General features: G+C 36.1%; 1 protein-coding gene across 1 annotated transcript; it reads left to right on the forward strand.

Moving 5' to 3' along the window:
- Nucleotides 1-329: 329 nt before the first annotated feature.
- Nucleotides 330-7,223, forward strand: LOC125232715 (dynein regulatory complex protein 11). The gene is made up of 12 exons (XM_048138474.1): nucleotides 330-472; nucleotides 1,823-1,991; nucleotides 2,524-2,747; nucleotides 3,038-3,251; nucleotides 3,376-3,601; nucleotides 3,716-3,908; nucleotides 4,038-4,251; nucleotides 4,330-4,633; nucleotides 4,722-4,998; nucleotides 5,820-6,043; nucleotides 6,457-6,584; nucleotides 6,954-7,223. The coding sequence occupies exons 1-12, from the start codon at nucleotides 330-332 to the stop codon at nucleotides 7,068-7,070; spliced, it is 2,433 nt and encodes an 810-aa protein (XP_047994431.1). The 3' UTR covers nucleotides 7,071-7,223.
- The last annotated feature ends 17,955 nt before the right edge of the window (nucleotides 7,224-25,178 follow it).

Here is a 25,178-nt window from a genome sequence, read left to right on the forward strand (position 1 = left end):
AGCTTGTTTATACAACAAGAGTCAAAGTGTGCTTAAGCAACAACGCAACATTGGGAACATTTTATTTCTGTACTTAATTTAATTGAGACGAACTGATTGAAGTGGATCTTGTGTAAAAAATTTCGTAAATATGATGTTTATTCTTTATTTCGATGAAATCTCTAACAAAAACTTTGTTTAGTAAGCTGATGTGCTGTTCTTAAAATGTGTTTTAGATTGAATTGTGTAGATTATATTACTAAAATTTAGCAAATTAAGTTTGCAAAAATTACATTACATGTGCAACTAGATATAAATCTAAACCATTCAGTACATTATTTTGAATCAATATGTCGAATAAAACCTACAACGATTTGCTATGCGAAACATCAGAAATCACTGGCGAGGCAACGCAAGCCGACGAGGCAGTATTCGCACTAGGCGAGGCAGAGAAAACTCAGCTGCATCCCCATCTGTCCGAGCTCAGAGTGAGGTAGGCATTTTCGCAAAAAAAGATACAAAAACTTTTTTTTTTTCTAAAATAGGTAAATTTAATGTTTTCCCTACTCAGAATCACGAGCCTTTTCCATCTACTAGGCGGAAAAAAGCGTCCCAAATGAAGTTTTTCCACTTTGTTACTATTTTTCAAACACTGTACTACAGCGGTTACAAAGTGAAAAGTATGCAAAATGATGGAAAATTTTGGGATCATTTTTTTGTCTCTTGTTTTTTGTCCTAAACTAAAGTTTTATAGCATAAAAAGGTGTTCGAACCAGTAGGTAAAAAAAATGTTGTCCGACGATAACTAGTCTTTATTATAAAATATTATTCATTCCCAGGTTATTTCGTCATATTCATCATCATCATCATCACCATCAGTTACATTTATAATAAAACGACCCGAGACATTGTCCACTAAATGGTCGAGTTGTATCATTTTGTCCTCGGTTTTTATTATGTGATTTGCACAATCTTTCCATCTTTCGGCTGTAACAAAATAATTGTTATAATTCATTTGTAAAGATTCAATAAACTATCATAATAAATATATAAATTTCATTTACATTATTGCTGGTTTGAAATTAACATTTTGTATCTAATTAGGGGTCTACAGACCTTTTGATCTGTCGAAATCACAGAAAAAGTTGGTATATTGGTTAAAAAATCAAATTGCCAATTTGATTGTACCGTCTGGGTGCACCTTAAATCTACGGTGTAATAATTCAATTCAATTCAATTCAAAATATCTTTATTCATGTAGGCCTAGTTACAAGCTCTTATGAATAGTTCATTACATATATACTATGATCTTAATCTAACCTAATTATCAGAGCAATTTATTGTTGTAAATTATTGTTCATAATAATATTGAGTCTATAATATACAATTTCATATAAAAATAATCGTTAAACAAAAAATATATAATTAGGTATATTTATATATAAAAATACATGTCTAGAATATTTCTAGGAAAAATCCAATGTCCAAAAAAATACAATATTAATTTCATCAACAATAATAATAATAATAAACGTAAAAATAAGAAACCATTTCGAATAACAATTAATCCCACGTTGTTTTATCATTCATGTAGTCTTGTGTTGTATAATAAGCTTTGGAAATGAGTACACGCTTTACATGATTCTTAAATTTATTAATTGACAAGTCAGTAATATGATTCGGAAGTTTATTATAAAATCGAACACAATTACCCATGAATGATTTTTTAATTTTACAGAGCCGTGTAGATCGAAAGGGCTCGTGATTCTGAGTTGGAAAAATCATAAAATTTACCTACCTTAGAAAAAATATTATTGTTGATTCTTCTCGCAAAAATGCCCAGGTACACTATCCTTGTGCGGCGTTTAGATGATGTGTATGATCAGCTGTTGCAACCTCAGAAGAGGGTGATAGTGAGGAGGCTTCTCGAGGCGTGTTTGGGGAGGCTGATTGAAATCAAACATGATTTGGTCGAGTTGCACTTGTCGGATTACACGTTTGATGATGATGAGGTGAGAATTAGAAATAATTGAGGTAATATAAAGGTGGTTTATCGTGCCGTTTGTGCATGTCGTAACTATAGGTTGATGTCGATCTACAAAAATGTTATTTTCTAATGATAACATTGAGAAATTTGAAGTCGTGTATATCAATCAATCAAAATCAAAATATTCTTTATTAAAATAGGCTTACAATAAGTACTTTTAAATAGTCAACAATGTAGAATTTTTATCTTATTCTAAATATCAGAGCAATTTATTGGTGCAATAAACAATATTGTTTTAAAACTACATAGAATTAATAAAATTATTTCAATCTAAATAACTAGTCTGAAAACTTCTGGAATAAATTCTAAATGTCAAAAAATATACTAATAGGAATTGGGATAGTGATAAAGAAACACCGCCAGTAATATTAAAATGAGGTATTTTTATACTATTGTTCTTCTTTCCTTTAAAATTCTGTACATGTCATAGTCACTGACCACCACTCACATTGTTTAATTATTTTAATAGCCTTCTGCTTCATTATCGGTACTTGCAGGTTTTACAAAGACTCCAAGTAACACCAAGCGAAGCAGAGCCATGTACCCCCCAATACTTCATAAGAGAAAGAGAGGAAGAGGTGTTGACTCGGCAGCAGTTCATCATAGAGACGTTGAGGAAACTGGGCCATGAGCCTCCGAAGCCTCAAGCGTTGGTGCTGACAGAGCAGCAGGCGGTGCTGGTTATTCAGAGTCATGAGAGAGCTAGACAAGGACGATTGAGGTGATATTTGTATTGATCTGTTTGTCCGGTGTTTACTTTAATTTAATCATGACGACGTATAAAAATGCTGAAATGCATTTGTGATTTTAGCAATTGGATTCGTTAACGTACATAAAATTACTAAAGGGTTGCCTGTTAGCATCAATTTAGTTGAAAGAGATCAAGAGAACGAAGACTTTCTATAAAAACCGAAAAGCTTTTCACAATTAATTTCCACTAACAGAAAATTTAATTTTGTTCATCAACCAAATGACTAAGTATTCGTGATTATTTTAAATAAATATTTTCAGAGGACAGTTCATGAAAGAGATCCGTTTATTGAAAGAGAAAGGAAGAGATCAGAAAGGAGAAATGTCTCCATCAGCTGCCACAGCTATACAGCGTGTATGGAGAGGTTTCATAGCAAGAAGGGCAACGAAGAAAAGGAAACAAGAAGAAATGCTTCTTATCGGGATGGAATTGCCACCTTATACAGAATCTGCAGCGATAAAAAAGTCTGAAGAAGTAAGAAATTATGATTTTGTTTTAAAACGTTGTGCAACTGAGACTGATTACTGAGCTGTTATGTTTTACTATTTTGGTCAACGTTTAGAGAATAAAAGAACTTAATATGTGATTTTTTTTCTAGATAAAAGAATACCGACGCAAACTACAAAAAGAACGAGAAAATGAGTTTCAGAATGCTTTAGTAACAATTGAAAAACAGATAAGGAAACAACATGGCGTAAGGCTAAATGAACAAATTGGGGCCGAGTTGAGGAGGTACATTTCGGAGTATTTTGAGAGGACTGGAAGATTTCCAGATCTTCCCTCGGAAGAAAGTGGAGGAAGTCGAACTATGTTTAGCAGACAAGGTAATCACTTAGTCAATGCATTAATTATCAATTTAGATAACACTTAATGTATCAATAATACTGAATCGTAAGGTTTATGTAATAAGAGTTTTAAATAAACCAATTTATTCTCAGGTACGAGTCCTGATAGTACATTAAGTAAATCTTCTCCGGTATCATCTAAAGAATCCAAGAAAAGTAAAGAAAGTAAAGATAAGAAAAATGGGAAACCTGAAGACAATAAGAATAAAGATGAGGAAACAGATTTACAAGTGTTCAAGTGCAGCACTTCGAACTTCTTACAAGACGTCATTAGTGCCAATGAAGAGTAAGTTCCTTTTTTTTTTGATAAGGCGCTTAAAATTATAATATTTATTCAGGGTTAAAGTTCCTATTTGCAGTATAAATATAAACACCAAGTTTGAAAATACTGATTTTGACATTGACCATTTTTCAGATTTGAAGATATATGGAAATTTAAGGATGATGCTGACAATCCACATGAAAGGTATTACAAGGACATGATAGAAAGAGAAAAGATGGTCAAAATTGAACAAGAGATAAGAAACATTGTAGATGAAATGATGCGAAATGAACTCGAGCAGTTACAAGCTGCGTTTGACAGAGATCGAGCTCACAAAGGTAAAAAGGCGAAGAAACCTCAAAAGAAGGTTAGTTTACTTATTAACTAAATCTAAAACTAAAAAATACTTGGGTACTTACTAACATAAATCTGTAATTTATTTTAGGTCCGACGTGGAGGGAAAAAGAGCAAAAAGAAGAAGGAAAAAGATTTAACACCAGACAGAACCACAGAATCATTGTTTGAAGAATTAGTATCAAATGGTATTATCCGTCCATATCCAGTTTGCAAAATAGATGATTATATTGGTGAAAAATCCTTCGTTGGAGCCGAATGGAGGAACGAAGGCAGAGAGCCGATGCCTTGCTTGGGAGATATTAGGCAGTTAATAAAAGAGTACTGTATTCTGCCTCTTGGTTCAGAGCATGTTCGAACTCATGCGCCGTTAGTGCGATCAGTGTTATTGTCTGGTAAGATGTTCATTAGCAAAATATTTATTGCAAACTTCACTCGATTATGTTAAAGATTTGATAATTTTCCAAAATTTGATAATTTTAGGTCCAGCAGGCAGCGGAAAAAAGATGTTAGTCCACGCAATCTGCAGCGAAGTGGGAGGGGTACTTTTCGACTTGTCCCCAGCAAATATAGTTGGAAAGTATCCTGGCAAATCAGGACTCATAATGTTGATACATTTAGTCGTTAAAGTGTCACGGTTACTTCAGCCGTCTGTGATTTGGATGGATGACGCTGAAAAGCCATTTGTGAAGAAGATACCAAAAACAGATAAAACTGATCCTAAGCGGCTGAAGAAGGATTTGGCGAAAATTATAAAAGGTAAGGATTTTTTTTATTTGAGTGTTTTCACTTAAAGAAACGATGCAAGTTCAGTAATTTGTTTTCTGTTTTGTATGCAATTTTCATATGTATGATTTTATTCTTTTGTACACTTCATAGTAGTCAGTCAATTCATTTTCCCCTCACTAGCTCGGAAACACGTGTTTTGTCCTTTAATACCGGCGGGTAAAAACGCATTTTATCCACTAGTGGGTAAAGTAATTTGACCTTGAATAAAGTCAAATTAACTGCTTTAAAATTGATAAAAGTAGGTGAATATAGTAATAAAGATGATTTACCACCTGTGGAACTACTGGAAGCAGTGATAAACGCATTTTTTGCGTTGTAGTTTCCTCGCTATAGTGAGGGGAAAAGTTTTGTGTTACACTCGGGTGCAAATGTATTTTACTTCTCGTGTGTTAAAAAACTCGCAAGTTCAGGATTCTATTCTCGAACCACTCGCTTCGCTCGTGGTTCAACTATAGAATCCTTTCACTTACTCGTTTTTCAATTCCACACTCGGCGTTAAAATACAACTTTGCCCCCTTGTATAACAAATAACTATTATGGCTTTGGCAAATGGGTATCGTACTCAAATAAGTATTTCCAAAGGCATTTAGTTTACTTATGATTTCTGGTCTTCTCCTTGTTCTTCAAGTGCCTCTCCAGCTAGTGAAGGTTGGCAGTCAGCTCTGCATATTTCTCTCTGTATTTCTGTTCACAACATAACTCATATATTTAAAAAATATTATTACTAATGAAATTTTTGTCGGGTTTTAAAGGCACCTGTTACACTGTTATCTTTATTTACTTTATTTCCAGGATTTGCCCAGAAGACCGGGTCTTATTCGTAGGCACCTCCCGCTGTCCCTGGGAGGCTGAGCAGAAGCTCCTCTTCCAGTGCTATTCAAAGGTCATCCAGATCCCCAGAGCTGACTACGGCAGTATATCCCTCATGTGGAGAACACAACTCCACAGAGCTGGGGCCTTGTCGCCTAGACTGGATCTTTCTAGCTTAGCTAGAGTATCTGATTCGTACACTATTGGTAACTTAACATATTTACACCATTTGGACTGTTTATTTATTATTTATTTATTTAAACTTTATTGCACAATTGGAAAAAAAGTACAAATGGCAGACGTAATGCCTTAAGGCATTCTCTACCAGTCAACCATAGGGCCAAACAGAAATTAAGAAAGCTGTTGACAAAATAGTAAAACCATTGAATCATGTAATATCAATTGCCGTTATACAAGGTCATTCAGATCCCCAGGGCCGACTACGGCAGTATATCCCTCATGTGCCGAACGCAGCTGCACAGAGCTGGGGCCTTGTCGCCTAGATAAGATCTTTCTAGCTTGGCTAAAGTGACTACAGTGAGGTGGATGACTACATCCATCAGCACTATTTTAGGCCTCAATAAAATTTCAACTTAGCTATTATCACTATATTTTTCAGGAACATTACTGTCAGCTTTAGACGCATTATTGACCACAAAGAGAAGGTTACAACTGCGCGTGCGTGCTCTAACTGCCCATGAGATCGCCGTTCAGTTGAGCACAAGGGAACCTGTGTATGCTGAACAGGTAAGTTTATTACACAAAAAAAAACATGTAGAAATGATTTTCGCCAAAAATATTTTACAGTCAGGTCACATATGTCGCTGCTTTCTCGCATTAGGGCGTAATGTAGTACTAGCATATGTTAAACGTGCACGTGCGATTCCCTCTATTCCCTTCTTCTTCTTAACCTTTAGCATTTTTATTCGAGTGTAAAGTGAATCATTTTTTTTCCTCAAAAGCAAAATTGACATGTGTTTGATTTCAGTAGTCAGTTCATTTTTACATATATTTTGTTACACCCTTTATTATTCTTCAAATACAAGGCACAAAATTCTCGACACAAGAAATCATTTATGATGATAATTCATATTCCTGTTTTTTTTTAACTAACAGGATGCCTCGGCCGAAGCTTGGTGGTCGAAAACCCCTTTAGAAAGGAGACGACAAAAGGCTTTGCAAAGAATCGAGGAGCTCGAACGTGAAGCCGAAGAAAAAGCAAAAGCTGTGTAAAATAATCTAATTTAACCCCCTTCTGTCCATTGTGATTTCTAATATTCCATTTTTAGGATATTAAAAATACAAATCCGGGGTAAGGTTAATACTTATTAATTTATAACAAAGAAAACTTAAAAGTAAAATATATAGGTACATTGTAAACTATGTGAGGTGTGCAATAAAGAGTATTGTATTGTATTGTATTGTATTGTATTGTATTGTATTGTATTGTATTGTATTGTATTGTATATATTCCTGGTCAGGCTATGGTTATGCTTGGTACGAGAGTACGAGGAACACAACCAACAGCTAAGAGCCACTGGGACGGTGATCAAAAATATCGTTCGAATCTTGTTTGAATTCACTATTCCTTTTATTTCAATTTAAATTATTCTAAGCTTCAACCCTCTGTATTTCATCCTTTTTGTGTTCCCGATGTTTAGTATGTCATAATAATTATTCATTAGGTACTTTGTTAGTACGTAAGGAATTTAATGTAACGAGAAGGAGTGACATTTTATGACATTTACACTAACAAATAAAACACTGTGACAAAATCACGATTTTCCTTAGTTTTACGGTAAGTATTCTAGCGTTTTGTGTTATCATACAAAGTATTAAAATGTGCATCCGTTCCCGAAGTTTTTGAAAACAAAGTATTTTACAGGGTACTTCATTCACGAGATTTAAAATGACAGAATATTCGTTCTGTTTTATATTACTTTTTCCTCAATATATGCAAGTTTTTAATCGTAAGAACACTTTTTGCACTCTCTCTAGAAGTAAGACGTAAGATGCTTCGTAAGGGTTCCAAACGACGAAGGCCGACTCGACTTTGCTTCTCACTAGTGAATTGTAAAGGATCTTTAATGTATCGGGGTCATTAAAATCCCTAGAATTCCTAATAATAAACCCCAACCTCTTATAACAGTCGCGCACCAATGAGGTAATGTGATCATGAAAGTTGAGGCTGGAGTCTAAGATTACGCCTAAATCTCGTATGGAATTGACACGAGTAATAGTCTCAGAATCCAGAAAATATTCACAGACAAGGGGATTACGAGCTCGGCTAAATGTAAGGACTGCACATTTTGATGAATTAAAAGTCAGCCTATTTTTTACACTCCATAAGTGAACTCGGTCTACGTCATCCTGGAGAGATAAACAGTCAGAGATGTTTTGCACGCCGTAAATAATTTTGAGGTCGTCAGCGTAAAGCAAACTTCTCGCAGACCTAAGAACAGATGGTAAATCGTTGACCATAATTCCAAAAAGCAATGGCCCAAGAATCGATCCCTGACTGACGCCAGATAGAGTCTGATAGGTCTTTGATACAAAGCATCCATGCTGTACGTACTGTAGCCTGTCACGCAAATAGCTAGCGAAAAAGCGGAGCAGCTGGGGGAAAATCCAATTTTACACAGCTTACTCAGTAACACATCGTTATCTACTCGGTCGAAGGCTTTTTTAAAGTCAAAATACAGCACATCTACCTGTATGCCTTTATCCAAATGATCTGAGATGGTGTCAGTCAGGGTTAATAAATTCGTTTCAACCGACCGGCGAGCCCTAAAGCCGTGCTGAGAGTCACAGAGAAAAGGCTTAATTTGCGGAGCTACTAGTCTATTTATGGTAGACTCATACAGCTTGGCTATCGAAGACAGGATGGCAATAGGTCGATGGTCCTCGACACACTTATGTATAACCTAAAATCGTTATGTTTAATAAACGCCCTCATTTTACTTGTAAAAAATATAGACGATTATGCTGTTTCAGAATGGGGTATATACCTTATAGATACCTGTAGTAGGTATAAATATAGGTACATAGCCACTAGCTGTGTTGTCACTAAAAAGATCACAGATGCTGATTAAAATAATCTGTAATGATATATAATGCCTAATGATGATGATGATTTGGTGATGTTGAATATTGTCAGTTTCAGCATAAGAATTTAAATATAATTAATGCTGGGAAACCAGAAAAAATAATAATTATAATAAATAAGTGTCAAGTTTAATTTCAACACAAAGTCTTTCCTTCAAACAAAAGTATATAATAATCTTAAAATCCGATTCGTGCAAGTTACATTCAGAATCTTAATCAAAAAGGGTACCGGTTTAAAAGGACGGGCAGGTGGTCGTTCTCACGGGGCTTCGAATAAAATTAAAGCCAATATCCGATTGAAAACCCGTGTATCGAAAATTGTGACGGTGGTATAACTTTATCGGAAATTTTAAAGGTTCTTATGATACTTTTGAAACGGGTTTGTTGAAAATTTTGTTGTTAATAATGGTAATCTAATATAAAGGATGTTTATTTATTCATCTGTAATAATTTACGAGTGTACAAGTCACACTGAGCAACTATATGGGACCAATCTCAAAATTGCAAAAAAAAAACTCTCCCTCAGATTTTCCTCCTGTAGTAAAAACTAACCGTGGTGTAATTAATTAATACGACCAGTTATTCGGTAAGCAACGCGTTTATTTCGAGGAAGAAGGAAAGGCAGATGACAGACGACAAAACATCATGGCGGTGGGAGTGCGTGTTGCCAGCTATGAATATATACAACACCTGTACTATGGGTGATAGCTAGCTATGGGGCTTAGTACGGGTGGGTGACCTACATATTTATTAATTCCGTAAAGTTTGTTAGTCTATAGGTATTGGAATTTAAAACATTATCACAATCTCACAAAACACATGGATTAGTCATATCATAAATACTATTTTGTAATAAAAATCCAGTCTATTCATTTTCAATTTTAAACCAGTCCACTCTAATTCCAGAAAAGGTAATCAGCGCCAAAATGACCTAAAAAAACTTCTGCAAAATCTTTGTCAGAATTCCCTTTGATACAGAAAAATTCAACTTAGCTCAAAAGCGCAACAAAGTAAAAATAAATCACTTTCACGAAAACAAGTTAGGTAACTGTGTTTTTTCACGCATGGCACAAAGGCTCAAAGCTCAGAGGTGGAAAAGCACGGTGCAAGAAAGTGTGAAAGGGGTTCAGTGGAAAAATAAGGATAAGAATGTTCAGTGGACGTAAGGAAGTGATTCCATTATCAATGTGCTAAGTTCTAAACCTTTATTTAAAAAGTCACAATCATTAGGTAACAAGCGAAATTTTACGGCGGTCTTAAAACTACTCGAAACTGAACAAGTTTCTTTGTTGAAAAAAATATATTTACTTACTATGCTATAGTATGCAGTATTTGGCATTCTACAAATAATTATAAGGATAAGAATGGAACCCTAAAACTCTAGAATAAACCTCGTGTTTGTAAACCCTTTGTGAATGAACTGCGAATTTCGCGCTTGGCTATTTTTTTAGCAGCCAGATTACTCAGAGCATGTTCACTATCATAACCCAAACGTTCAACAATAACTCTATACATCGCGCGTTTTGATCTACTCACATTTAAAAGTGCTTTGTCAAGTGGCAATGGATAGCTTAGTTGAAAGTTTACCGCTTGATGTAAAGTTCTATGGTTGGCGGGTGCCTGCATGTAGTTATTCATTTTGTCGACTCGTTGGTTTTATTTTGTCTAGCAATGAAATTAAAACCTTTATTATTCGCGATAAAGTAACCTAACCTGCGACAGTCATTGTTTGTTGGACAAAAGAGGGTTTACGGCTATCGTTTTTAAATTAACAATTTTGAACACAAAGGAATTAACCGCGCTGATGAAATATTGTTCATTGGCCAAATTCATAGGGGATGACCTCGACGCATTTTGCAGCGACTGGCCGGAGCAGGCGGCAAATCGTCATGGGTGGCGGAAGAAAGGAGAGGCCTTTGCCCAGCAGTGGGGTACAATAAAATTATTAGAAAAAAAATGTGAACCTTTATTTTTCATTCTCATAAGCAGAGGGCGGAATTGCTCATGGCAAAAATCAAACGTCAATAGAGTTGGAACGTTGAATTCTATCGACTATCGATTACACTGAAATTATCAGTATATTGTTGAGTTGTTTTCGACGTAAGTACGACAAAGATACCTTTTTATCCATTTGTTGACTCTTTTTCGTTTTGGATTAACCATTTTTTTCAAACGTGAATTAGTTTAAAAAGGACTAGTGACAGAAATGGTAATTATATGTCATACAATTTACTTTTAATTTAATCAAAGAGGTCAAAATCAAATGGTCGAATAGCTAATCAAAGAGGTTTAAAGTCAGAAATGTAAAAGGAGACTGAATTTATCGATAGCTGAAAATGTCGATAAAATTTAACATTCATTCAACTCTATTGACGTTTGATTTTTGCCATGAGCAATTCCGCCCTCTGCTCATAAGTTGTTCTCTTTTCTTCTCTGTGGTGCAATCTGACACACCTGAACTTTTTGTTTTCCGAGAATTGGCTTATGCACTAGTTTTTTGACTGTTGTCTGACCGTTTTATCCAAGGGTAAACTAGGGATTTTTGAGATTGGAATGGTAATGGAAAACCACATCTTATACAGTTAAGTAATATCTATAGTAGATTTTGTTACAAGGAAAGAGCATTCATATTTCAAAGCCCACAGTCACTGCACTTACCCTAACAGGACTAGCATAATGGAATTGCTGTATGTCGTGTCTGGTTCACATGAATATTCCGTCTTAGAGTTATTTAGTGCTAGGGTTCGAACCTGTGGGTCTACCATGAGATTTTAATATATAACAAAACCACCGTGAGACACACATATTAAACATGTAAAATTTGGTAATTCACGTAAAACACGCACGTACGCAGTCTGCGTCGCGATACCATTGACATCGCGCGCGCTCAGTGAAAATGCTCCTCGTTACGGAGCGAAACTTGTCAATGTTTATACAAGTAAAATCGGGAAATTCACGTAAAATTGTCGAAAATAGTAATAATTTAGTAGTAATTTTACGTGAGTTACCCGATTTTACATGTATAAACACATGTGTAAACATAAGAAGCGCTCGTGGCCTAGCTTCCCGGGGGTCTCGGGTTCAAATCCTTGCTCGTTTCAATGAGTTTTTGGATTTAATCTTAAAATTAGTAGCAAAAGCCGTGGAAAACTGCCGAAAAACGCTCGGAAAAAAACTCTACAGCTTAAACGTCATGGAAAATAACATTAATTGTGGAAAAAGTGAATAGCTCCTTTAAATGGTTACTTTCTATAACCAAAAATTACATACATTTTTCGTAATGTTATGCTATCGGGTGGCACGGAACGTCTTTCTAAAATTAATATTATAGATATTTATTGGCGTGAACGAAGTGACACTACTGCCTTCCTTCCGATATTTAGTTCATCGATAACTTAAATTACAACATGTCATTAATTATTATAATTATGTCATTTATTGCCGTGGGCAAAGTGGAGAAGACTGAGCAGGAAAGCGGACCATGGCGCTTGGCCGGGAAAACGCTAGGTTGAAGAAGAAGAAGATTGCCGTGACACTGAATCTTGAGTAGTTTCATGTTCTCTGACTACCCAGTTTAGGGAATATAGGCTTGAATTTATGTGTATCTAACATTAATGTTCTATACAAATGTCACATGTTTGAAAATAATAATAAAACGAACCATATTTAACATCATTTGTTATATTATTATTCAAGATTTTAGAGATTATTATTAGGGGTAATTAATAATAACCTTATGTAAGGCTATTTATCGATAAAAGGATTGTTGACGTTTTTATTTTGTCAAGCACTTACACCTTGACGTTCTTGCCAGATGGCGCCACGCTATCAGTCCGTTGCATACGAATAGATAAAGAATTTCATACGTGAGAGTGAGAAAAAAAATATTTTTCTCTCTCTCACACTTGCACAGGCGCCGCCTGGCGGGAAAAAATATCAGTGTGCCTCATCATTTTTAAGTTACATACCTACTAAATCAAATGTCTTTGCAAGGACATCATACTATGTATTATTTCCAAAATAATACCAGTGTCCTAGGTAGTGACCTAGAAAGGTTTTACATAACCCTCAATTGTTTCTTCACCGTCTCGCAATTCAAATACCAGCACTTTAGCTAAATAGAAAAGACAACGGTGTGGCCATGGCCGTTAATGGTTTTCTGTCCCTTGCCTGTCGTAAAAGACGGCTAAAAGGGGTCAGGGGGTCCATAACTACTTATGGTAAAAGCTGTGGTACTCTGTACTTCGATGTTGTGTTTTTGGGCGTCAAAACTATATACACAATAGAACTTAAGTTTATTCAGGTAATTTAACTTGGTGATAAGGTGTTCAACTAACTTAAAGAGGCTATTAAGGTATTCGAGAAGTGAGCAAAGTCGTAACAATCTAAATTAACATCGATTTTGGTAGCCCTACCTGTGAAAGGGTTAGTAAACAAACGTACAATATTAAAACTATACCGGATTTCTAAAAATTTGGTGACATTTTGATAGAAGTTCACAAAGCAGATATTAATGTGGCCTTCTAAGAGACTATAATGACAAAAACGGGAAAGTGGAAGAAACCTAAACTACAATTAAATAGGTACAACGGGCAACCCATCCATATTATTATTAAGACGATACAGGATGGGTCAATTCTCCATATTTGTATCCGCTCTAGACTATTTCCTCCCTGGTTTTTGAAGATAGAGCAGTGATTTTTTTCAACACAGATTACTATTATTTTTATCTGTGTCGGACCGTTTTGATTTTTTTGATACCTACCTATTCTTATTTTTAAAGATGTTTCCAAAAACGGCCTTATTGATTATGGCGCAAAAAAAGGTGTGGTATTCAAAATTGGTAACAATCAGCCAAAAAAACTAAACGGACCGACACAGATTATTTAATTGTTATTAATATTCTCACGTTACGATTTATTAAGTTTCGAAGGAGGAAACAGCTCGATTTTATAGTACATTACATCAGAGGCCGGGAAAATGAGGAGCGAGCGTGCGAGCGAGGCCGGATAGGGATACGAGGCCGGGAATCCGTTTTCACGCCGAGGCATGTATAGTGCTTTTCTCAAACATACAATGAAATAAAAAAAAAGCTCTAAAGGACAATATTTTATAAAAAAAAGTTACTTTGCAGGCGTAGGCCTGAAAAATAATATGAAATCCCTTTACAGTCCTCTCGAGTTGTTGCGCCCAAAAAGCGATACTTCCCAGCCCATTTTAAGGAACGTAAAGACAATATTTCATTGCATGTTTGAGAAAAAGATTTTTTCACTGAGTTGTTCTGAATGAACATTTTTTTTCGATAAATCTAGTTAATAAAACTAGTATCTTTAACTAAAATTAACAAATTGAAAGGGTCCTTTCCATTTTATCATTTTCGCTCCTGTAGCGTCTTAATAAGGTAATAAAAGGGCACAATCAAATATTAAAACTCTTTTAAGTGCCGCTATCATAAAACACAAAACAGCCAAGATATCAAATTCCACTCGACTCTAGTAGGCGGACTTAAATTAAAACCTTTCCCTCGAACAACGCCGTTTGATGTCAAATGGAACAATAGAAACCACCTGCAGACTCATTTAATACGGCCCAAGTTATTAAGTCTAATATTTCAATAAGGAGTCCCAACAAAATCTAATTAATTTGCAAAGTCACAGTGTCAATCACGGGCCTCAATTAGTACTTCCACAAATGTAATACACCACCCAAAAAGTTGTATCACCTTCTTATACCCGCATCTCTTGTGACGTTCTGGATTTGAGTTATCAGTCGGTCTCAAGAGGATGGTGGAGTGGCGTAAGTACCGAGACGTGTAAGTGTTGTTAAGTTGTTTTAGAAACGGGTCGGTAAATTGTCCTTTTGGATGGCAGGTGAGATTAGCCACGGACGGTTGAACGTTTTAAGGGCTTTAATTAGTTTGTCAGGGGTACCAAGTGAAAATTATTGCAGTGACCGTAATTTTTTTGTATTTTACTAGATTTTCTTCTGTTGGAATGTCATTATTGAATGATTTTTCTTTTTGCATTTTATTCTAATACTGATGGACTCTTCACCCATCTTATCGAATGTAAGTGAGATGACGGTCGATAGAAATTTGTTGAAGAAAAACACAAGCTGTGCCGACTCCAAGTAAATGGGATAAGAGCAAGCGCATGACGATGACTATTGGATTCTTCAACAAAACCATTGTATTCATTAAAAACCATTTAAACTATTGGTTAACCACCATATTCCAAGCGAAATTAAACCGAACCACAAAACACACACATAATGAAGCGCATCAAAAACCTTCAGGTATTAAGGCCACATATTATCCCGAAGTATAATTCGACATTATGCCCCATAATCCGGTATATGGAGACCGCCATATTTTGCGAGCTATCTCTGCCTGTCGGGGGCCAGCAGGTGCCTCTATAGTAATAATTTTATGGCGCAGCTTAAGTTGCTGCTACTGACTTATATTGTGGGGTTAACAAGAATTTTCTATGGTTAAGTAGGTTTTTTAGTAACGGTTACATTGGGTATTAATTTTGGATTGCATTCAAGCATTGTAAATTTTTTGTTTGAATCTGAGTAGACGTTTTGTCGACACAATTAAGTAGAGGTACCTACATAAGATAATCAGCCAAGATCTGAGATAATATTTATCCTTCTATTATAGGGTTATTCAACCTGAATATAAGTGCTAACTGCATAACACTGATACAAACTAAAAGTCGCGGAAGATGTTTAAAGTCGCGCACGAGCTCAACTCCAACAGTTCTGACATGACAGCCTCAACCAATTTGGTAATGCTGATCTTCCTTAAAGCGATGCCATCTGGAATGGGATTTGTCCAGCTATGGTAAGCAAACTCTATCAAACTCTAAATTATCAGAAATGTTTTCAGGAGTAGATTCTAACTTTGCCAGTTTCTTCTTTTCGAAGCTGTTGTGTCACCTCGTCTTGGTGAGTATCATTTAATATTCAAAAACTTTATAACTGAATGAAGACAGATTTTTACACATTCCTTTGAATCCCACGCCTTTAAATTAAATCCTAGCCCATTCGCCAGACAGGTTCCAGACCATTTATAGGATTATTCCTTGAGGACTACATCTGATACTGTCTGAATGCTTCACTACATTTGCATTCACTCCGATTTCTCCGCGGACGGGATTACGGACCGAAACTCAAAGAAACATCTTTGTGACAGTACACAGATTATAGTTTACGTTATGAAACATTTTGCTGCGCTGCAAAACGCGCATAGCTGAAGATGTAGGAAAGTAAGTAAGTGATGATGCGGTCTACGGTGGAGCTTGCTTACCTATGAGATACCTATTTACTCTTGCTTTAAAGAGACCTGGATTGTACTCATGCGGAAACACAGACTCAGGCAGGGCGTTCCACTCCTTGGCGGCTCGCAAAAGAAATGTAGAAGCGAAACGCTTAGTGCGTATTTTTGGAATACTAACCGTGAAGCGATGCCGCAATGTTGTAACAACACTCAATAATTCTGATACTGTTTCACTAACATTCAATATGTGCATCCTTTCGGCCAGACAGGATTTAAGTTTTCCACCTATCAGCTCTGTTCCTGTACTCTAAAGCCTTAGTTTTCTTCGTATTGTGCGTCCTTTTCTAAAGTCACGGGATGGAAACGAAAGAGAATAGTTTATTTAAGGGTTTTGTCCGTGTTTGAGAATTATTGCGGAAGCAAGCATCTTACGTAGGGTAGTGTGTGGTACAAGACAAAAATAGTTAGGTATATCTTTTACGAGAGGAGAAAGTTGTTGTTCAGGAGAGTCCTCTTAATGTTCTTCCTCAGGTATCCATAGTAACACGAGATAAGTCGTTTCGTTTCGAAAAGTGGAGTCTTGAGCATTTCATTGCGAGACTATCAAGAAATTTTGCCTTTAATTGAAACACGACATTTTTAACCCCCGACCCAAAAAGAACGGGGTGATATAAGGCCTGACTCGTAACGGATTTGTCAAATTCAAAACTGTTTTAACGGTACCAGAGCCGGCCGAATCAAAGTATGTTTTTCTATAATGTGTTTAAAATGTATTTAAAATTTATTATTTATTAGTAAATTCATCATTCTCCATTTCTCCTCGCTCATGTTGTAAGTTTTGTTGTATGCCCTCCATCGTACATCCGACAGTGTTTTTCGACACATTCTTAGTTTTAGTCCTATCAAGGACTATCTTTTTTTAAATATTTTGGTGGCTTATGGTTGGTGTCATTTAAATGAATGAATTTCTTAGACACTCCATCCTATTCCGGTTAATAGGTGAATACTATGAGACTTCGTTAAATTAAGTTTTTTACCCGATTTGAAGAGCGTTGGCTTTAGCAGGCTGCTGGCTTCATAGCTGTGGTGGATGATATCCAGCTATTGTCAGAATAAAGTTGAAAGATCATATTATTAAATAAAATCTGCGAACAGCTTCGTTCAGCAGTTTTTGTTGTAGATTTTTTATCGAAAAGTGGTTACTTTGCTTTAAATGCTTAGTAACGGACACTGCATCGACTGAATTCCTAGTAAAGTGGATATTTGGAGACTCATCTACATTATCATTGTTTCATAGGAATCTTAAAGAAATTGCCTTTCAGATAAGGTATAATGTTGGTTGCCTGGTAGTGTTGAAAATGATTTAAATGCAAGTTTCGTCAACAGGAATCAAGTTTTTGACAGCAATTTGTCGCCGAATTATTTTCAGCGATCACTTTAATTTTATCTATCTAGTTAGTTGAGAATTGCTTTTAAACATGATTCTAACATAATAATTTTGTGAATCTGGCAATTTGAATGGTGTAATGTATATATAAAGTAAGCTAGAAATTATACAAGAAAAAGCACTCTGAATTTGACAAATCCGTTACGAATCAGGCCTTAAGTTTGACGTGTCTGTCTGTCTGTCTGTCTCTGTCTATTTGTGTGTGTGTCTGGCATCGTAGCTCCTTAACGGATGAACCGATTTAGATTTAGTATTTTTTGTTTGAAAGCTGAACTAGTCGGGAGTGTTCTTAGCCATGTTTCATGAAAATCGGTCCACTATGTCGCGGTCGGGGGTTCAAAATTTTGATTTTGTGGTTAGGTTAGTTAGTACATCGTCCTCATTAAAACATTAACTGTTAGCTATATACAAAACCAAATCCAACTGACGGTCATAAATATAAGTAACATCCTTATTATAACTTAATACTACAAAAATTATAAGATTATTTTTTGTCCCACATGTAGATAAAAAACAGTGCGTGGAGTCGTTTTAAATATTTTACATTGCTATTTGCTCAAATTATTGAAAAAAAAAACTCATTATGCACTCGATCTAAATATAAAACACACACATTCCAATTCATTTATGTTCTGTCACTGACTGAGTGAATAAGTGAATGAATGGAATGAGTGAGTCGTTGAGCGTAACGACACTGACGGAATGGTACGCGCTGAGTGAGCGCCATTTCACGCAAAGTAACAATGACTGAGTGTTGTAACAATGAATGGCTATCAGTTGGAAGTCGCAACAGAAGTTTCACTTCAAAATACAGCTTTATCATCGCTTTTTAAATAATCAAACGAGCCTTTACGAGCTAGTGTGGTGAAAAACCATTAAAATGCTGTCTCATAAACAATCGCTTCAAAGTTATGACTTACAGCAACCTATAATCCGAAGTGCAGCCACCATATGCAGTTGAGGATTTCACCGATTCCTGATTTATGATTTATATTTTTGTCTACTATATAAGGCTTTAAGATTTTACCTACTTGTTAAGAAGTTGAAAAGTAAGTCGTCAATCACGTTACGTTAGTCTTGCACTGTTTATATCAAGTCATTATTTGAGGTATTCTTTAATATTATTTTTTTTGTTTTAGTTGAAATTCACATTGTGTTGTCTATTGAATCGTTAGATGGACGACATTCGGAACCTTGAGGGTATTTTCTTGAGCAGCGGGCCGATTTTTGAGTCTCACGCGTTCGAATTCAGAAAATTGTCACTGAAAATTGTCACTGTTAACTTTTGAATGTGCTTTTATTGTTTTATATGACTGTGTTGTATGTTGTTTATCACGAATAAATGATTGATTTATGATTTATGATTTTATGAAAATAATAGGCAAGTCACCGTTTTCAACCAGTATTTTAGTAACAGTGAGACTCAAAAATTGGCCCCTGATCGGCTTTTGACTGGGATAGGTGACGCACTCGAAAAGAGGCCTAAGATGCAATAGTAGCGGAAAATAGATGGCAAGTGATATGATGATAATGGTGTTGTCAAAAAAATATTGGGAGTGTCTCATTAAATACATACATACATACAACATACATACAATCACGCCTGTATCCCATGAAGGGGTTGGCAGAGCACATGAAACTACTCAAGTTTCAGTGCCACTCTTGGCAAATAAGGGGTTGAAAGAAAACGAAACTGTGACATTGCAGTGACAGGTTGCCAGCCTCTCGCCTACGCCACAATTTAACCCATATCCCACAGTCGCCTTCTACGACACCCACGGGAAGAAAGGGAGTGGTGAAATTCTTAACCCGCCACCACACGAGCAATCTTATTAAATATTCCTAAGATTCTCGATTTTTATATTGTTAGTTCTCGTGTTTTATTTGGCCATCGTGGTCTGACACAGTAACCGCTTATCACTTCCAACTCCTACATACCACCGGCAGGTAAGCAGTAATAAGAAGTTTGGGCATTTCTTTCACCTTGCTAGTTTGCGAGGGACCCAATTCGACCGTTGTCTAGCAACGTAATAAGGGTTCTATATAATTCACTAACATTTCAACTAGACAAAAACTTGTGACCGGTGTAACTTGATCTCTGAATCTATAAGAAACAGTAGAGACTCGAGATGAAGTCATATATTGGTTATATAAAGGTAATACCGTAGAATTCAAATAAAATGACTCAAGGGTAAGACTGGCTGGGAATATCGTAAAGATCATCTGTTTATTGTCTTGCAATGCTTGTAGTTTTGTAAAATTGATACCGTATTAAAGCTATTTCTATTATTTGTTCATGGAAAGATAGGAGATATATTTTTTATAAATGTTGAAAATGTTGTGTTAAAGTCAGAATAACCTGGGTCAGTCTGATTTTTTGTGATCGTCAGAATGGCGGGTGTACATCAAGAAATTCTGGTGCGGTATACTTCAGGAGTTAGCCAAAATTCAAGCAATGTGCTCTTTAAATTCCAGATATTTAAGAAATTAATGATACTCGCCATGCTGACGTCAGATCGGCGGGTGCACTTCCAGTTCTAGCTAATGACTGCCTACTCAAGGGTGAAAGTACTGCCTAAGGTTAGTGCTCGCAATGTGCTTCCAGATGTATGAAGCACAAACGAATTCAGAGAGCCGTTCAAGAGTAATATGGAATTGAATAAATATATCTATAAACGCCTGCTAAAATAAATGAACGGCCACCGTGTTTACTATCAACCACCTTCCAGGCACTGTCTATTTCACCCTAAGCCATAATACCAATTCATACATACTAAGCACCATTTAATCAAGCTACGTAACTTACCTACAAAACATCACAAAATGCAACTGTTTATCCGTATAAAGACAGATTTCTTTTATTTACGACGTCCTCCAACTTCGCAATGATTTACAACGCCTCGCAAAACACTGAATATAAATCATAGCACAGATGGCGCTCGCGTTCAACTGTTTTTGACGATTTTTTCGCCGTCTTAGCTACGTGGCGTGTAAATATTAAATGTTGTTGGTTTGAGGATGTATGTAGTATGTACAGATGTAGTGAGAATAGCTTTTCTTTCGTATTTTTATGGAAACGTACGAACGTGTCATAGTATTTCAGTAAGTCTCAGTACAAGAAGTATTGACACTGTCTGAGCTAGTATGACAAAATACGAACGTTTCCGGAAAAATACGAAAGAAAAACTTTTCGCACTATATCAGTTATTTTACGACACGGTTTTTTGAGATGAAGACTGTAATGTAATAGTAATATTATTGTGACATTTATGTAAAATATCACAGGACTGGTGTCGTAACATAAATGATTTTTTTTTTATTTTATTAATATCCTATCATACCTGATGGAAACTGAAGACAGAGTCTAAGATAGAGCCCATGCACCGATTCAGTAATAGCACAGTATAATAAAGAGTACTATCGTACAGTAAGGCCACTCCCGCTCCCCGCTGAAAGTGCCGCCCACCCCCTCTTGGTTACCTCACAGTTACCGCCTGTCAAAAAAGCGAACAGTCGGCCTGTCATAATTCACTCATACAAGCATAGCACGCGTTCACCTACACGAGCTTAGACTGTGTGGCTAGGAACGCGCCTCTTTCATATATTTGATCGCCAATGTCCGAGGTGTAGTACTTAATAGCCTATTTACGTCAAATTTTAGTGTGATTATATTTATACAACTCTTATTTCAAATATCAAGGGATTTTTTAACGTCATCCATCTAGTGATCTAATTCTCGTCGGTCTATCTTACAATAGGAAATAAGCATAACATTAGATTCTTCATCTTTGTTATGATGTCTTAATAAAATATTAACGAAAATAATATTTTATTTTAAGCATTTCCTTTAACCATCATTTTTTAGCTTAAACAGAGTTACTTTTTATACCATCAAAACAATTTGCTAAATGAAAATTTATAATCCTGTCCAAATAAATTTAATCGTCTAAACGGACTTCCGTGAATTGCCCAAACAAATTCAGCCGATTAAGAAAATTAAATTTGCCGCTTGTTCTGACTTGTCAGACAAATTAGTGAGCCTGCATATTTTGGCAACCCTTACGGTATTTATGTCACAGCCTAACTATCCACCGAACAAAAATCCATCGCGTTTTATAGTCTGCAAGTGAGATGTATCGGAGTTTGGTTAGTCTGTGGTATGTATTTAGGGTTACATGACAACAAATTAAAGGGTAAATTAGGGTACGGACGCTGAATAAGAAACTTGTTAATGGATTACATTGTGGTCGCAAACGACGCTTGTATGTCGTCTATGAAACTTTGGGGTGATAAAAGTTTGGCATTTAAATTTCCCTTTTAATACTGATCTTTTGGACGACAATAGAGGCGAAGTTTATAAAGAAATTCCATTTAACCTTTTTTATTTTTTAGATTTGCTCCGATGTTCCGAATCTTTTTATGCGATTTGATAATTAAATTCAGTAGGTAAATAATAAAACGTGTATAGCCAGTAACATGGGAAAAGTCGTATGTAGTAAAAAGTGCCTATGATCAAAAAGCCCGATGGGTGGTGGCAGTGAATTTATTATTATTTAGGAGTATATTTTTGGGACGTTGAGTTTATTCCCAATCCAAATTAGTCTAATCAGTATATCAAATCAGACTAATATTATAAATGGGAATGGTTTTGTGTCTGTTTGTTTGTCCGTCTGTCACGGCAAAACAGAGCGACGAATTGACGAGATTTTTTAATTGGCGATAGTTAAAGGGATGGAGAGTGACATAGGCTATACTTTCCGTCTCTTCCTGGCCCCCCACTTCCCTAAAATGGGTGGTGGAATTTTGTATGGAGCATTCCGCAATTTGCGCTAGTATTTGATACGTATACGTCAAATTACCGTTACATAATTAATACAAGGAGCTCGCGAGGAACCCGCATAACTTGAACCACGCGTTTCTGAGGCAAAAAGAAAGAAAAAATGTTATATGAATTTTAAAATTTTTCGCCAAAAAAATATTTTTTTTTGTTTTTTTTTTTTACTTTTTTGGACGTATATTCACAGAAAAAAAATTTTTATCCATAAAGTTGGCAATTAAAATGAGTTCCTTCATTTATTTTTCTAAAAACCAAATTATTTGGAAGTTTTTCTTGTCACATTTTGACACCTATCAATGACTACTGTGAGACTATGCTCCACAATTGCGCATCAGCGCCGTTAAGAAACCTTTTCTACTGAGTAACAATACGGAAATGTTTTTTTTTAATTGGCAATAACTTTGAAACTAGACGAAATCTAGAAAAGTTTATATGACATTTTAAACTTAAAATGTGACCAAGAATATGCCGTAAAAGTTATATGGGTTCCTCGCGAGCACCTTGTATAATATAGAATTCGGTCAATTATTAATACCAAATATAAATAGAATCCAATTGACTTGTCGATACGCCCTTCTGTACATCGTATCGTTATCTCTTGGGTATCTGCCCTTTGTAAACAAGCCGTTAATTATTGGCCCTTTGTATGTTTTATTCATATCGGCCTGTAAACCGAACTAGCCTAATGAAAAGGGACGCGATCGCATCAATGGACGTCTATTACACCGAAGTAGGCGAGATATGGATCACAGTGTTATTAAAAATGTTAGAATAAAATGTATGTTTAGAATCATTTCCAGCTAAGCCGTTTAAATATGGAATGAAAAATGAAACATTTACTCTAGTGAACAATCGTTCATTCGGAGTGCACCGTACCTACCTATTTATATTATATTTAGTCACTTTGATTTTTTTAAATAAAATGTATAAAAATTTAGAGGTTCATTATAAGCACTCGCGCGATTGCTATGTAGCCTCCGGCCCGTCGTTTCGATTCTCTAAGCCACTTTTACTATTAGGTCGTGTTTAAGGTGCAACTTCCCGGTCCGCCGGCGCACCTCTCAGGGATGCTCCGGCCCTTCGGCCCTACGCGGAGCTCGGCCTTCGGGCTTCGCTGGGTTTCGAAGCTCTTTTAGACACTTTGATTATTGTTCCGCGTGGGAGGGCTGTCTGTCCACAGCTCGGCTTGCAGCCTGCGCGTGCTTGGGAGCCTCTCAGACACGCCCCGGGCCTTCGGCCCTACGCGCAGTTACTGTGGGGGTTATAGGGAAGTTGGAGCTTAAACACGACCCAATAGTAAGTGGCTTGAGAAGCTCACGCCGGGCCGGAGGCTGATATCTTCCGTATTCATAACATCTTTGTTTCAACTACCCGAACACTATCATTGATGTTTTCCGCTATAATACAAAAACAACTGAATTTTATAAAGATAAACCAATCAACGGTGTAACAGACGGCCTTTATCAACGCTATACGATGAAGGCTACATTTGATATCTTGTTCACAGTACACTTCGTAGTTTACAATATTATGTCCAAACTTGTATTGCCTATTCAATATTGTATATGTAGGGTACCCTTTATTGGGGCAGGATTTCATAGCGCTATTATATTTGATATAGAAGTCTATTGAGCTCAAAGGTTTCATATTCGAGACTGGTTTATGGTAAGGAACGCTTTGCCAACTTTGGCGATCAAAATGGGAAGGTTATATAGAAACTCCATATATATATATATGTCTGGTAATATTGATTATTGGGCTGCTGAGATTACTATTCGGACCAAATCCAGTCAGATTGTGGTTTAAAACGTTTAAAACGTCAGTATAAAACGAGGATAACGTGATTTAGTTTCGTTTAAATTAAAACTAATCAGGAATTAAAGTGTTTTTTACAGTAACGGACAGACCGACATAAAAATCAGTGTTTTATTTAGTAGTTCCCTGTAACGAAACTTATTATATATAGTTGGGATTCCCCCTCGGCAGGGTAATTATAACTATTTCGTCATCTCATATAAAAATCGCATTTTAACGTATACGGAATCTACATTTTTGGATGAGAGTTAGAAAAAATAAAATCTAGATAACTAATCTACAGTATGGAGGCAACCAATTGTCAGTAAAATTACCGTAGATAGTAGTTTTAGGCAGTCAAAGTAGTACTTTATGTTTTAAAAGTAGCAGTTATCCCGCTTGACCTTACAAAATGTACTCAGATGTTTTTTTTAATTAACTAAAAGTAAATAAAAGAGACACGGCGATATTGATAGTTCAACGCTGGGCGAGTAACTATAAATATAGCCGTGTCTCTTTTATTTACGCGGGAATCACTGTTTAGAAATAAATTTTGCTTTATCATTCGTGACGCGGACTGCAAAAGAAAAAAAAATGCGCTCCTACCATTGGTCTTCCCTGAAAATTTTACCCCGGTCTGTTATAGCAAGAGTGAAAAGGCTATTAGTGAATCCGTGAGCTCTGTCTTAGAATCTGTCTTCAGCGGGCGTAGCACACTAGTTGGATACATTTTATCGTATCGGTGCGTCCCTATCGCACTTACAAGTAGTGCAAAAAGGATGGCCTGACGTAATATCGTTTTCATCACACCCGCACTTTAAATGTGCTGTTTCACGCAGGTGGAGCGTGAGTTATAGAAAAATCATTCTCCCAAGGGAA

This window comes from Leguminivora glycinivorella, chromosome 13 (genome assembly GCF_023078275.1).
Source record: "Leguminivora glycinivorella isolate SPB_JAAS2020 chromosome 13, LegGlyc_1.1, whole genome shotgun sequence".
In the NCBI taxonomy this organism is placed as follows: domain Eukaryota; kingdom Metazoa; phylum Arthropoda; class Insecta; order Lepidoptera; family Tortricidae; genus Leguminivora; species Leguminivora glycinivorella.